The sequence below is a fragment of the Vombatus ursinus genome, unplaced genomic scaffold, assembly GCF_900497805.2.
Source record: "Vombatus ursinus unplaced genomic scaffold, bare-nosed wombat genome assembly UNPS02009062.1, whole genome shotgun sequence".
NCBI classification, from domain to species: domain Eukaryota; kingdom Metazoa; phylum Chordata; class Mammalia; order Diprotodontia; family Vombatidae; genus Vombatus; species Vombatus ursinus.
The window spans coordinates 22728198-22745036 of NW_020948840.1; the positions used below are offsets into that span (position 1 = coordinate 22728198).

Genomic DNA, 16839 nt, shown 5'->3' on the forward strand with positions numbered 1-16839 from the left:
TTTAAACATATTTTCATTACTATTATTATTATTATTGAAATAATTAAAGAATACTAGTTAAACTTGAAAGAAGGATCTATTCTAAGTGTCAGAGTGGAAGGAAAGACTGCCAATATATCCTTGGAGACACAAACATTTAAATGTGAAGAAGGAAATGAAGATGATGAATCCCTTCTAGAAATGGTAGAACCTGCTGCACAGAGATTCTTTGAGGACTTTGCACCATTTTATTGTAAACTATATTCCCGTGCACATTGAAATATTTTTAATCCTTGATTTGTTTCCATTACTTTAAAGAAATAAAGATACTTTAGTTTCCCTAGAGTAGCCTACACGCTTTCTGACAGAAAATTTTCTGGTCTACTCTTTGAGGATCACTAATATGTTACACTTCAAAGTTTTGTGGTAATCAGAAATAGATACTTCATCCAATAATGCAAACTCCAACCTTCTTTACCTTATGTAGTCATTCTGAGTTTCTTTCACAATCAAAAAAAAAAAAAAGTCATCACTTTATGGCCAACTTTTAGATGGCACATTATTTTAGAAAAATACAAATTCTTCTTTCAACCTTGTAATTTTAAGTACCTTCTATTATTAAAGTCATTAGAATCTGCTAGGTGTAAATGAATACGTAGTTTGTCTTATTGTGTGACCTCTTAAGGAAGGGAAATGCACATGCATTCTGTTCTTTTTCTATAAGCACGCAAATCTTTATTTGTTCTAGTAGTTAACTGTGAATAAATTTTTATCTTGTTCTTTCCCTCACTTCTCCATGTCACTCCCCAGAGCTGCTTAACCTGGGATCTGTGAACTTAAAATAAATAAACACACACACACACACACACACAAAACTGTATTTCAGTATAATTAGTTTCCTCTGTTGATCATATGGATTTGTGTTTTGGGGCAGCAAGGTGTCACAGTGGAAAGAGTGCTGAGGCCTGGAGTCAGGAGGACCCATCTTCTTGACTTTAAATCTGGCTTCAGACACTTACCTGCTATGTGACCCTGGGCAACTCACTTAACCCTGTTTGCCTTCATTTCCTCATTTGTAAATAAGCTGGAGAAGGAAATGGCAAACCACTCTAGTATCTTTGGCAATAAAACTCCAAATGGGGTCATGAAGAACAGTCAGACATGACTGAAACAACTCAACAACAACAATTCTCAAGGAGCTCACAATATAATGTGGGAGACAAACAAATATGTACAAATCATAGATTTTTACATGGAACTAATTTTCTTACTACTTGCCCAATGGACCTTATGACACTGAACACAAATCTGTACCACAGGACAGAGATTGGACTCTGTCTCTATATCACACAGACATATACACACATACATACACACACACAAATCAAAAATCACATGAAGTAATAACAACTAAGGACATTTATTCTGTAGGAGCAAATATATTACCCACCTGATTCTGGGACTCTAATTTGATTTCCTCTGGAGCAGCTTTAGTTAGTGGTGTTGGGGTTGTGTTACAATGCTCCATCTGCTCTTTCTTTTCAACTTTCACTTTCACATCATCCAGACTCAAGGTTGGAGCTGCTCTTAAGTCTTTCTCATCTTTATCTAAAAGGTACCGCAATAGTTGATGGTCCTTTGATTCCTTTTTCTTTGACGCCTCCAGTTCTAATTTTATGTTGGAGTTCCCTGGCACTTGATTACTCACAGAACTAGAACCATTATCCTTTTTGTCATGCTCCACTGATAGAGTAGTTATATCTGAGGGGCTACCTTCTTGTAAGAGCCTATGTAGAATTTTGTGTCTCTCAGTCAATGAACTATGCGAGGAGGGACAAGTGTTGCCTGAAGAGGAAGAGTTAGTAGCTGTTGAAGTCGAAGTGCCTGAGCAAGATAAAGCATCTTTGCCACTTGTATCAGCATCAGTATGTCGTAGTTGCTGTTCAGCAGTTGTTGCCAGAAGCTGCACTAGTTTATGACTGGTTTGAGAGTATTTATTATCTCCCTCTGAGAGTTTGTCACTACTATGCAAGAGGCCTGAATCCAGTGGTTTAACATCATTTGAACTGTTGTCAGATTGAACCATTTCATTTAAAATGGATGTTATTTCTTTGCTGTCTTTGGATTCCGCTTTTGTTGGCAGTATATTTATTCTGCTAGGAGAATTTTGTGAGCTCAACTGCCTGAGAACAGGAGAAGTAGCAGAAAAGCCAATGGAGTTACTGGGTCCTTCATTAATACCCTGTAAAGAAGTTGCTGGGATGTTTGAATAAGTCCTATTAGGATTACCACAGGCACTACCTACCATACCAATGGGGGAACTCAATGAAGGAATATTGGGAGAAAAAGAACTGCTTGGCATTCTTGGCCTAGTTGCCAATCCAGAGCTAACCTGTCTTCTTGGAGACATGAACTGTGCTAAGGTAATTCCTGTACTATCCATTGGAGAATTGTTGAGGCTTAAAGAGTGATTACTGCCCTGGGAACCAGCCTGTCCCTGGTTTAAGGCAACACTGGCTACAACTTGATTTCCAGGTGAACATCCAAAGCTCCCTTGGCTGGTGTTGGAATTACTATTACTGCTGCTGCTATGAAGATCAGAGGTTGGTTGATGATTTACTCTGGGAGTCACCATGCTGCTGCTGTTAGATGGTGGAAGAGTGGATGATCGGGCCATACCTTGGGCTGGAGAGATACTAGGATTTACTGATGGATTTATTCGAGGAAGTGACATTCCAGAATTAGTGTTATCTTGAGGAGAAAGAACATTGTGTTCCCTAGAAAAAGGGGGAGAAAATAGTAATTCAAACATTTTCAGTCAGTTTCCTTTTGAACTTTTTAATGCTACAAATGATGAAAATGACTTCATTAGCCGAACACCAAAACTGCTAAGAAATTAGAGGGCAACCACATCATAACTGTCATTAAAGAATAACGATTACCTGTTACATGTTCTAAAGCACTGCCATACAGTTTATAGGAAAAGGTACTTACAACACCAAAAGTACAGTTATATTTCCAGTTACCTGGAAAAGAAATCTTATTTAGCTTTTTAAAAAATTCTAAGAGATGTGCTATTACAGATCTGTCAAAATATCATAAAGAGATTAAGATTGGGATATTTGTGATTAAAAGGGAAAGCTCCAAGACAACAGAAAAAGAGAATCCATATTGAATTCAAGTTTGCACAGTATTCATTACACAACTCTAACCACACTGTTGTTTTGATAAGACTAGTCATTAGTGTTGGCATATCCAAACAAGCAAATAACTCAGATGCAGGAAAGAGAAAATTTAAGAATTACTTTATTTTGCTCAGGTAATGTCAAATAGTTTTGAACACTGGGGATTTGAATTTTTCATAGGAAAAAAAAAGTCTAACATGAATATGTATGTATATATGTGTGCATGTATCAGAAATATCAAACTCTGGGCCCCTCTGCACCCCAACCAAATTAAAATGTAACTGGTAGATGTTTAACAAAATACTTTAAAATATAATACAACACAATGTTACTTTGTGGTTTTCTAAGACAATATGCAGCTTCAGGGAGCCATTTCTATTTGTGTTTGACACCATTGTCTTAGACAGATAAGGGAACAAAATGTTAAGTAGCTACACCAAGAATTACTATATTTTTAAGAAATAAATTGCTAGCATATGGAGAAAATGTCAACTCTAATAACTTTAAGAGGAAGAATCATCAAGCTTGCCTTAATAAAAGCATAATATATATTTTTATTATAACAATGTTAGCCTTGTCTAATGAAATTAATTTTTGAAAATTCCACCTCTCTATTATAGTCAAATAAACCATAAGTTCATAATAGGTGAAATTATTTATTTTTAAACATTTATTAATTTTTTAAAAGTATCTTTCCACTTTTGTCATTCCTTTCCTGTTTTTAAGCTACAAAGTAACTGAGAGGTGACAAAACTACAAAAAACATTATGGGTATGGATAGTATTCTCATGAAACACTAGTTTCATGCTAATTCAGAAATTGTATTTCTAATCATAAAGAGAATAAAAATAATGATGAACTAGTTGATTTCATATGAATCTCTCCAAATAAGTAGTACCTGTCGATGATATGAATTCCCATGATGAAAGGCTGCATATCTGGACTTTGAGGGTAGCAAAGTTTACACTTGGTGTGGGCGCTAAGCATTGTCCCATCATTCAATATGAACCTATAGGATGGGCTGAAGGCAGTGCCACGAGTCATCACTGTTTCAAACAAAAGAGAAACCTAGTTAAAATTTTGACACTTAATTCTAGGGCAAAGGACTATTACCAAGTCTTGTATGTACCTATAACTTGTTAAATGTTCTCACATATGGTACCTGCTCCTGCAGTTCACTCTTATATTCTTAAGGCTAGGATCAGACAATGCAGACAGGTGAAAGAAAGTCATTGTGGATGAAAATACATTAGATACAAGTTGATGTCACATTTCAATTTATTCACAATTTAATGAGGGTCTTTCTCATAGGGGGAATGGGCATGAAATCTCCCAAAACTGGAAAATCCGTATTATGAAGCACTTTGCTCTTTCCTTACCCTCAGTATTCCGTATAGAATGTTCTATCCCAGCTTGAAGTTTCTTGGCCAAAATTCAAGCCTAGATTTTTTTTTTAAACCAAGGACTACAAACCACTTAGGTTTTACTTCGACAGATAAACATATTCTTAATAAGCTTATTATATTGATATATTGCATATTTATCTTTTGAAAGATATCTTTAAAGATATCTTTATGGATATCAACAAAATCAAGTGTAAATAATACCAAATAATCAAGTAGATGAAGGAAATCCATACATTATATCCATTACATTGTGCAGTTCTGCCTTAGATCTTTATTAATTGAGCAATAGAAAATTAAAAGTTAGCTTGTTGATTGCTTATAGGTTTATACCAGTTATAAAACTGTACTTGATACCTTGATATTATCTTAGAGCCCTCTTTTAACAAGACTTATTACCTAGATTTAGAAATACTTAGATGGATTTTTTAATCTCTTCAGTATGGCTACTGCCCATACTGATGAAGATCATAATCCTTCATAGATTTCTTTCCCAGCAGGACTGTCATTCATGCCCTTCCAGAAACTATCCATAGAATAACCACCCAATGTGTTAGATGTCTTCAAGTCACTAAACAAATACTGCAAAAATTAAAGAGCACCGATAGTTAAAAATTTATAGATGATATAATAACTGTGATTTCTGGCACTCTCTGTCCTCTTTTAACTACACTGCCACCAAAGCAGAAGGAACTATGGACCATTTTAAATTGTTCTTTGTTTCATATATTACTATGACCGCTTAAATTAATGACCAACCTTGTAGTGATAAGCCTTTCCATACTTAGGTAGATTGGTTATGAGACAGAAAACAAAAGTTACCATGAATTAGATACCCCAGCTTGGTAAAACCAGTCATGACATGCACTTTATTGGCATAACCTTTGAGAACCAAAGGTCATCCATATACCATGATGCATATAAATCTACCAGGGAAGATAGGGGTGATTATGAGAAATTATTAGTAAAAATATGTGCCCTGAAACACCAGTAACTATATACACTATATATAAATGATGGATATGCTTAGCCTTTAACATAAGTGATAGTGCTATCCCTCTATTTCACTGTCATGAAGGGATTCTACTCTAGTTTAAAACAGTAGAAGAGCATATAAAAAGAAATGTTAAACAAAGAGTTTTTGAAGCCTTGTATAATTTGAGTTAAGAAGGCATGCTTTTTCAGTCTAATGAATTATTCGATTATTGATTTGTGTAAATGTCATACAGCTAAAGAAAAACACATCTCCTGCTTAAAATCTAAAATATAATACACATAAGGTCATGATGTCATGAAGAGTACAAAAACTAGGGCATTTCACATTGCACTAAGAAATCAAGACCCACGACTAGGATAACTACACTCTTTCGTTATAGGTCTTTTGATTTATTGTAAACAGTCTAAATCACTGGAACTGATTTTGTGAATTCATGTAAATTTATGAAAGGAAAAGTATCTTGTGAAAATAAACATTTAATGAGCAATAAATGATGAAGGTATGTCTTTTTAATGAAATCTGAAAATACTGAATGTAAGCCACAGCCAGATGTATCCCACAAAGGTCTGATAAAGGATACCAAATAAATCAAACAAACAAAAACTTAACAATTTATGACATTTAAATAAACAATTTGATAAACTCCTTTATAATAAAGAACAAAAAAACCTAGGGGCAAAAAGGAAATATTAAACAAGAACTAATTATGATTCCAAAGCACCGATGATGAAAAATTCTACCAATCTCCGAAGAGAGAAAAGATGGACTAATATTCAGAATGAGACGCATGTTTTTGGCCATGACCAATACAGAAATTTGTTTTGGTTGGTTATACTTATTTGTTACAAGGAATTTCTTTTTCTTTTTTTCCTAGGATAGGAGATGGGAAGAAAAAATGCTTGATAACTGAAAAAAAATCAATTTTAAAAGGAAAACTTAACCATCAGAAATACATCTCCTGTAACATCAACACTGTGCACAACATTCTAGGATCCACTTCTACCTTAGTTGAATCTGCTACTGATTCAACATGTTTTCTCTCCAAACCTATTTGATACCTCAATCTCATAGCTGATCACCATTCTCAATTTCATTGGTTTCAATGAAACTCCACTCCAAATCGGGCATCCATCAGCATGGATACACCTTAGTTGTTATCTGGACAGTTACTAGAGGACAGAATGTAATTTTATAGCTAGAAGGGACTCTGGAGATCATCTACATTGTTATCAAAAAATAAGCTACTTACTAGGAATTCTTGTGTGTGTAGGGGGGGGATTTAGTGGGGGGTAGAGAGAATCCCAGGAAAAATCAAGACTCACCCCGTGGGTATTGTTGGGGAAAGAGGGACCCTGGAACAAAGCTTTGCTCACCTAACACTAGAGACAGCTCTCATTACATGGCAATAGTCCACACTCTTCCAAGTTAGAGATTAATGTCTTTCAACTACAGCCTTGTTTACGATCTCTAACTATGACTAAATGGCTCTTCCACTGCCTCACATCTACAGAATGCGTTCTTCATTTTCACTGTGGCTTTGAAGCACTTGGGCCTTCCCCTAAATCAGGCATGCTGTTACATTTCTTCTGGCTCCATTAGACCTTCTGTCCTGTGTATGTTTATCAGCTAGTTCAATGATTCCCCTAGTAATGGATCAGAAATAGTGAAACAGTGAACAGAATAGAGCCAGAAGAACTAGGTTCAAATCCCAGCTTTGCTACTTACTACCTGTGTGACGATGGGCAAGTCATCTAACCTTTCTGGGTCTCGGTTTACACATCTATAAAATGCAAATAATAATAGCATCTATTCTATCTATTGTGGTGAGGATGAAATGAGATAACATATGTAAACCACATTTACAAACCTTAAAGAACAATAAAAATGCTAATTCCTACCACCACCACTAACACCATTAAATGTGAGTTGGACTAAACCACCTTTCAATCCCTTCTAGCTCTAAATCAATGATTCTATGATTCTAATTCCTACTCTGCTTGACAATAAATCATGTCAATACCCAAATCTGAATCACCCCCACAATTATAATGATTGTCTGATTACATAGCGATAAATGTGATGTTTTGTCCCAAACTCTAGTAATTCCCTAGAACAAATTTATCTAATTTATAGACTAGATACCAAAGGAATAATACATGATGGCATATTTCAAAGATGCCAAGTTGAAAGGTAGGAGAAACTAAAATAACAGGAAGCCTTCTATTGCAATAATAAGAGAAGACAGTAATGGATGTCTAAAGGCTCAACTCCTGAAAGGGGAGAGAACAAGTTGAGGCTGTAACGTTGCATGCTTCCCTGATGGCCCGGGAATCAGCAGAGGCCTGCAAAAAACTAAATAGAGACAGAAGGGATCTTTTAGCATCAAACCAATGACATCTTAAGTACAGTCAAAGTAATGCATAGATAGAAAGCTTCTTATTCTGAGAACAGAGGCAGTTCTCAGAAGACCATGCTAAAAATTAGCTAAAACAGTTCACACTGTGGTTTAAGAATGTGGTTTATAACAGTTTATCATATCAGCCACTGGCTTCAGAGGGCATGGAGGTGGGTAGAAATGGAAAAAGACAAGTAAAGGAAAGTTTCCTGATTTTTAAGTTTTATCCTAACTTGAGGAATGTCAAAGTATGGTGTTTTTCTCTACATATTTTGCCATGAGGAAAAGGAATTGAAGAAATTTGGAAAACAAATAGAACTTTTCCCATGAGAAGTTAGATAATGTAATTGGTGAGCACAAAGTAGAGAGATCAATAGATGAATGAAAACTACATGCACAGATTAGCCAAGATTTTCAAAGTGATGAATAAAGAACACTGTATGCTGTAGAAAGTTTTAATTTAAAAAAAAATTTTTTTTAATATCTATAGTTAGTGTTTCTACTCACCAATGTTTAGGCACCCAAAACTGAAATTGGACTAAATGATTTTTTTTTTGAGTTAAAGGTTGATCAGAAAGGACCAGATGACACCTAGGAAATTACATGCCTTAGAGCCAGAGAAGACCTTAGAAATAATTTAGTACAAGACTGTGTGTATACACCCATGTATGTGTAAACTAAATCATATAGTAATAGTAGAACTTGGATTTGATTACCAGGTCTTCTGGTCCAAATTCATTAATTTTTCCACTAATACCACAAAGCATTAACATCTTAATCTAAAACATGATTTAATAAACATAGTAGAGATTAACTATGCTTCCTTAATTAAATTTCATTTTTCTAAAAAAAGGGTTGAATGCATAGAAATAAATTTTATGACCTGAATCTCAGATAATTAACACTCAGGGAAGGCTACCCATTTTTACTATTAAATTATAGACACTGTGTCTAAAAGAAATCTAAATATCTTCACAGATGCTAATCCCGAAAAAGCCAACTGTACAGTGACAAACATTTTAATGTTTTCTTATACATTCATTCAGTAGCTACAGATTACCAAGAAAGAGAAACCAAAATTGAAGGACAAGGTCATCTGAAGCTTAGAAAAAGCTACTCCTCTCATAGGTTGATTGTTTATAGAAATCTATCACATGAGTAACCCACTTTCTCTATGTGATTTAGAAATAGTTTTATGACATTAAGTGCCACCTCTACAAATATTATTAATAAGCAGTTAACCAAAAATGCCCACATTTTCTTTCAAGAAACACTTAAAGATGACTTTATGAAATCCTGTGGTCATATAAAAAAAGTCTAAAAGCTATTCTTTTATAGGATGTACAGGTAACACTCAAAATATCACTCATATATCATTTTGCAATTTCCACATTTTTTTCTCTTGTACTTGTGTATTTTTATTGGCACTGGGGCTCCTGGTGAGAAACTCCCTCTAACCAACACAAGTCAGAAAATATTCTGCAACTTAATAGTCTTAAAGGCTTGTCTAGAGGCACTAAAAGATTAAACAAATTGCTCAGGGTCACATAGCCAGTAATGTGTTGGAGGCGGCCTATGTACTTGAACCCATTTCTCCCTGATTCCAAAGTCAGTTCTTTATTCATTAAGAACTGTTTCTCACATTTTCCTTTTGTTACACGTTATTACAACAAAACTACAGTTTTGTACAAATATTTATCAAGCCACAAAATTTACAAAAAATTACTTATTAGTCTAAACCAAGCTAAGGAAGGAGAATTTTACCTTCTTGAAATAGCTGTCTGGCATAAGATGGCTCTCTGCCTTGAGGCTGGAAAAAGGCATAAATGCACTTCCTCACTAAATCTTCCCAGCCAGTTCTACCGGCAGCTCTCAAGGAACTGGTGTCAATAGAGATGATTTTACCTAATCAGAGAAGGAAAATTCATGTTTATGGTAGCTTTTTGAAATATGCATTTTATGTTCACATACAGACTATAAATACACACAAATATAATCATAATAGTCAAAATCCACATTCCCAAACAAACAGCTATATCTCAAAAACATTTACTAAAAGAGGACTTAAATGAAGAAAAGCATAATAACACAATTTGACTATTCATGCCAATCGAAGGGAGATAATCCAGAAATAACGTATTTTTGAATTCTGCATGTTCTTTTGGACTCATGGATGCAACATGGGTGGGGTCTGAAATGCTCCAGAAATTAACATTAAAAATGTTCAGTGGCTACACTGGAAACAAATGAGGTAGGAAGAGATAAAAATCAATTTTTTTTTTAAAGGAAATTGGAGTTGTGACTTGCCCAGGGTCACACAGCTAGTAAATGTCAAGTGTTTGGTCTGAGGCGGGATTTGAACCCAGGTCCTCCTGACTTCAGGGCCGGTGCTCTATCCACTGCCCCACCTAGCTGCCCCTGATAAAAATCAATTTTACAAAGAATCTAGAGTCGCAAAGAATTAGAGATGATCCAGTCCAAATCCCTCACTTTACAGATGAAGAAGCTGAAACTCAGGGAGGTAAATAACTTGCTCAAGGAGCCCAAGAGTGGTAAATGGTAGAGCCTGAATTTAAACTCAAATCTTTTAATTCAATAATTAGTATCTTGTTTCCTGGTCAATTATCAATGAAGGTGAGCTCTTAGAGGGTAGGAATTCTCCTATTTTTCCACTTGTGATCCTGGCCCCTACATCATGTCTAATTCAGAGTAGGTAATGAATGACAGCTACTGAATCAATTGCCAGTAACCATACTGGGCCTGTCAAGTATTATACATAGTGCTTGCTACTGGTGATACAAAGATAAAAAAAAGAAACAACTGTTCTCAAAGTGCTTACATTCTATCAGGGAAGACAAATAAAATAAGCATTTAGACTGTTAAATAATGGACGCTGAATGAGGGAATGCACTGACAGTTTGGCACATCAGGAAGGGCATCATATAGAACGTAGAGAATTTAAGGCAGAAGTGAGAACAAAGCACAGTGCAGTTACAGCAGACAGCCACGGCAAAGGCACTGACTCTGGAGATAAAGTGGACTCATGTATAAATGAGGCTAAAAAGATCAGATGGCAGAGTAGAACAAAAAGAAGTTGTGGAGACACAGATAAAGGAGGGTAGGTTTAGTACCATAATGTTAAATTTTATAAATAAATAATAAATTTTATTTATTCTTAAAAAAAAGAAACAGAGATTTTTACAGTTCAATATACAATCTTTTTTTCCCTTTTCTTTGCATATGGAAGTGTTCATATTTGTTGATATTTGTCAAGTTAATATTAATTTTTTAAAAGATTTCAGTCAAAATGTTTATTAACACTTAAGGATTAAATATTTTAATTCAATTCAACAAGCATTTACTTTTATGTGCCAGGTAGCGTTTGACCTATTAAAAGATAAAAACAGAAAAGACAAAAATGAAATAGCCCCTCCCCTCAAGAAGTTTACAATCTATTGGGGAGAAACACACAAATAAGGTATGAATACAAAAAATATACAAAGTAATTGCTGGGGGGAGGGAACAGACAACTTAAGAGGACCAGTATTTACTAGAGAAAGCACTTGAGATGAATTTTGAGGGAACCCAGGAATTCTACATGGTGCAGGTTAAGACAGAATGTATTCCAAGCATAGAGGATAGCCTATGCAAACACACAAAGGTAGAAAATGGATAGTCATTTTATGTTATACTATTTAGGCATCAAGACTACATTTGTTTCATAAAAAGAATCTGACAGGATTTCATTCCGTTATGAATAATTTATGTAAAGCACAGCTAATTAATCCTTGAATGCTTGACAGAATTCACTTGTAAACCCATCTGGGCATCTCTAATGAATAGTGAAGCAAAAACAGTAACACAAAGTTATTCCACATTGAGGCGGTTAGGGCTCATGGGTTCAATTATTATTCCTATGCAAATGACTATATATTGGAAGCTAGGTGACACAGAGGATAGAGTACTGGACTTGGGAGTCAGAATGACCTGCATTCAAACTTGGCCAGACATACTTAATTCCTGCCTGACCTGGGACTCTGCTTCAGTTTCCTCATCTATAGCTGAGATATTTGGTAACAGCACCTACTTCCCAGGGTTTTTGTGAGGATAAAATGAGATAATATTTGAAAAGTACTATATAAATGCTTGTTGCTACATCCAGCTCCAGTGTCCTTCCTGAACTCTAATGACATATTATTAATTGTCTGTTGGACATTCTTTAATTGAATGAGCTATAAGTATCTCAAACTTAATATAACTAAAACAGAAGTCATTATCCTTCCCCCTAAATCCGCCCTTATTCTGATTTTACATATTTCTCACAGCGGCACTACCAACTTTCTATTTATTTACTCACATCCAACCTTGGCATTTCCCTTGACTCCATATCTTCGCTGACCCCATACACCCAAGCAGTTGCAAATTCTTGTTGCTTTTACCACCATATCATCCATCCCGTTCTATTCACTCACAAAGACACACTCTAATTTAGGACATCATCACCTATTTCCCGGAGTATTGCAATTACCTTTTAATTGACCCTCCTTCTTCAAAAGCTTTTTCTCTCCTCACTCCAATCCATCTTCTATACAACCCATGTGACATTCCCTCCCTCTCCCTTCCCAATCCAATAGACTCCAGGGTTTCTTTATCACTTGCAGCTCTTTACAATCTGATCAATATTATGTGCTTATCATGTACAAGGCATAATGCTAATTATTAGGGATACAAAACACAAAAATAGTTACTACCTTCATGAAGCATATGTGCTAATGGGGCAGACAACATGTAAATGAATATAAACATACACTATACAGAAGAAAAGTAACCTTAAAGGATAAGACTGAAATGGGTGGCAATACTGGAAGGCTTCTTAAAGATCATGATGGATCAGTCCTGAAAGAAGTTGTACATGGCAAGAGGCAAAGATGAGAAAGGAAAGAGATTGGAAAGAGTCAGAAAAGGAAAAGAGGCAAGACATGGATTGCTGTGTATAAGCAAGAGGAAAAGCCCAATATTACTGGAAAACAGAGTCTGTGGAGAATAAATAGTAAAGTGTGAGAAGCCTGGAAAAGTAGGAAGGGCTGAGGGTATGAAAAAAAAGACTTTATATTCTATATATTTATATTTTATATAATACATTATATTATCTTTTATAAGTGTTACTGGTAGTAAGGAGCCCCTGTGCTTAAATGAGTAGAGCGATGACATAGGGAGACTTATGTACTAGGAAAATCACTATAGTAGTTAAGAAGGGGATTGATCAGAGTAGGATGAAACTTGAGGCAGGGAGACCAATGACAAGGTTCTTGTGACAGTTCAGCTAAAAGGTTATGAGAGCGTAAACTAGGTGGTGGCTATATCAGTAGAGAGAGGAAGATGTATGAGAGCTGTTATTAAGGTGGAATTACAAGATTTGGTAACTAATTAGATTTAAGAGCAAAGAGAATGCCAAGGTTGCAAATTTGAGATTAGGATGGCAGTGTCACAAAAAACTTTTATCAAGAGTGCTAAGCATTGTAATTTTAATTGTAAGCATTTATTAATATTTACTATGTGCCAGGTACTGTAGTAAGCATAACAAAAGGAAAGTCTCTACCCTCAAGGAGCTCACATTCAAATAGAAGAGAAAACATGCAAAAACTATGGAAATATAAGATCCATATTGTATAAATAGAAAGTAATGTCAGTGAGAAGGCACTAGTAGTATGTGGATGTATTGGAGGGGAACACCAGGAAACTTACTTGAAAGAAAAGGCATTTAATGCATAGTAAGAATCAATCAATAAGGATTTATTAAACATCTACAGGCATGAGGTTTCATGTTAGAGATATAGTGGTGCCCAAGTTACTTTTATAGCTTTAATAATTAATCACCTCTACGTACTCTACAAGCCAGCCATACAGGCCTTGCAATTTTTTCTCATACATACTTTCTACCCACTCTGTAACTTTGTATTAGTTGTCCCCAATGCCTATAATGCTCTCCCTCCACACCTGTATCTTAGAGAATCTCTGGCTTCCTTCAAGAATCAGTCTAAATGTAGTTTTCTGCATAAGGCCTTTCCAGGTCTTCCTAGTTATTTCTGCCTCCTTCTCCAAAGGTTCCTTGAATTACATTTATACCTGCATATGTGAATGTCATCTATTTCATAATAACTTAAGTTCCTTAGAGAAAAAGAATCATTTCACGGTTGTCTTTGTAGCTTCAGCAACTAGCACAATGCCTGGCATATAATAGGTGCTTAACAAATGTTTGTTGATATAATTGAAAAGTGATTGTATCAAAACACACAAAGTTCAACATCTAGGATCATCAGACCTCTGGGACTTTGGATAAGAAAGGAAAAGGACAAATCCACTAAATTTCAACCCTTACAAAAGCCAGGATTTAATAGAAATGAAGTTATGATGCAACTAAAGGGATTTCAAAAATTAATTGCAAAGTGAAATATTAATTAAAGCATAATTATCATAAAAAAATCAGGATGGGCAATGATACTGCTTCAAAAGATTGGGAGAAGCTGCTAAAAAAAATCAAACTTCATTATTTTTAACGAAAGCACTACTAACCTTAGAAATCATTAAAATGACCACATCCATAATTTAGTCAATTAGTCATTTATTAGTATGTGCTTTAATCCTGTACTTACAAATTTCTTTGACTTATGTAATCCTATGATGAACAATTAAAAAGCAAAGGGGGCACAAGTGGAGGCAAGAGGTTTTCTCCTAATTCTCCCTTCTATATATTTCGGTCAACAACCTCAGACACTGACTACTTAGTATGTGTGCCCATGGCATATGCACGAAAGATGCCCTTGGAGGCAGGAAGACTAGTGTTCAAGTCCCGCCACTAACACATACTGACTTGTGATCATGGTCAAGTCTCAACTTCTCACTAAGTCAGTAAACATCTATTAAGTACTGCCTACATACCAATCATTGAGCTAAGTGCTAGGGGGATAAAGCCCCTCCCCTCACCAAAAAGTCCCAGTTCTCAAGAAACTCGCAGTCTAACGTGGCAGTCAACAAGCAAACAACTACATACAAGCATGTTATTTACAGGATAAATAGGAGAGAACCAATAGAATGAAGGCACTAGAATTAAGGGGGATCAGAAAAGGTTTCCTGTAGAAAAAGAGATTTTAGCTTGAATTTCAAGGAAGAAAAGGAAGCCAGGGACAGAATTCGAGGCATGGAGGATAGTCAGTAAAAATGCACACAGTCAAGAGATGGAGTATTTTGTTCCAGGCACAGCAAGAAAAACAATATAACTAAATCAAAGAGTACCTGAGGGGGTACGGTACACAATGTCAGAAGACTGGAAAAGGGAGGAGGGAATGGAAAAGAGTGGAGGTTTAGCTTTGAATGCCAAACAAAGGATTTTACATTAGATGTTGGAAGGATGATAAAGAATCCCTGGATTTATTGAGCACAGAGGTGACACGGTCAAATCTTTGCTTTAGGAAAATAACTCTAAGAGCTGAACAGAGGATGGACTAGGCCAGGGAGAGACTTGTGGTAAGCAGAACAACGAGGGGTCTTGTACTAGTCCAAGCATCAAGTGATAAGGGCAGGCACTAGGGTGGCAGCAATATCAGAAAAAAGATGGGAAGCATATTGCAGAAAAACTACAAAGGGAACCACTGACAGGCTTTGGCAACAGATTGGCTGAGAGGGATGAGAGTCAGGACACAAAAATGATAATTAGATTGCAAGATGGAATGACTGGAAGGATGGTGGTACCCTCAACAATAATAGGGAAGTTAGAGAGAAAAGAGGGTTTGGGGGAGAAGAAATTTGGTTCAGTTTTGGACATTTTGAATTTAAGATATCTATACAGAATATCCAGTTCAATATATCCAATAAGCAGTTAGATATGTGAGTATGGAAGTCAGCAGAGAGGTTGGGCTGGTTAAGTAGATTTGAGAATAATCACCATAGAGATGGTAATTGAATCTATGGGAGCTGATGAGATCACCAAATAAAATAGTATAGAAGAGTAAGAGGGGACACCGCACAGAGACCTTTGGGACACCCAAAATTAGCTGGTATGAATTAGGTGAAGATCAATTAAAGACAATGAAAAAGAATAGTCAGATTAAGGAGGAGAATCAGGGGATAGTAGTGTCACAAAAACTGAGAAAACAGAATATCAAGGAAAAGATGATAGTGTCAAAGGCTGAAAAAAGGTCAAGATGGAGGAGATTTGAGAAAAAGCCATTAGATTTATCAATGACGATACTGTCAGTGCTCTAGGTAACTCTTTAAGACTATAAGTTGCAGAAAAGGTATTAATGTGGACTGTTCCCTCATCTTGGAATTCCCTATATCAATGAAATCACAAGTGTTTTACCAATCTCCCTATATCGTTTCAAGAAGTATTTATGCCATGTTATATAGAATAGTATACAACATGTAGGTGTTTAAGTTTTGGAAATATTGTTAAGTGGTTTAATTCTCTAAGAAGAAAAGTATAGTAAACTTCTACAGCACATTTTGAACCCCACACTTTATACCTGTAGTATCTTGCTTGGTCATAAATGATTCTGAACCCGTAATAGCTGCAGGACGAGGTAATCGCCGTGCAATACAAATCAAACATGACTGGAAATCTGCAAAAAAAAAAAAAAAGGTAATTAAAGTAATTCATTTTATGAAATTGATATGTAAAACTAAAACCAATTATCCAACATTTCAAGGCACAAGACTCTTGATAAAATATACTGAAATAATAAAATTTCACTGTTAAAATTACAGCAGCAGTTACAGTATATTGGTATAGAATCCAACAAGTTGGAGGTCTAAATAGAGTACCTGAGTCAGGAAATAGTAACTTATTCCTTACCATTTATATTCATGTATCTACTATTCAAT

General features: G+C 35.5%; 1 protein-coding gene across 10 annotated transcripts in view; it reads right to left on the bottom strand.

The window, feature by feature from the left end:
* Positions 1–16839, bottom strand: part of NCOA1 (nuclear receptor coactivator 1) — a 214969-nt gene that overhangs the window by 66625 nt on the left and 131505 nt on the right. For all 10 annotated transcript variants that reach the window (XM_027850339.1, XM_027850343.1, XM_027850341.1 and 7 more), the window contains 4 exons: positions 16482–16577; positions 9724–9864; positions 4063–4210; positions 1430–2756 (listed from right to left, as the gene is read on the bottom strand). In XM_027850339.1, the coding sequence (XP_027706140.1) occupies positions 1430–2756; positions 4063–4210; positions 9724–9864; positions 16482–16577 (1712 nt within the window). The remainder of the gene's footprint in view (positions 1–1429; positions 2757–4062; positions 4211–9723; positions 9865–16481; positions 16578–16839) is intronic.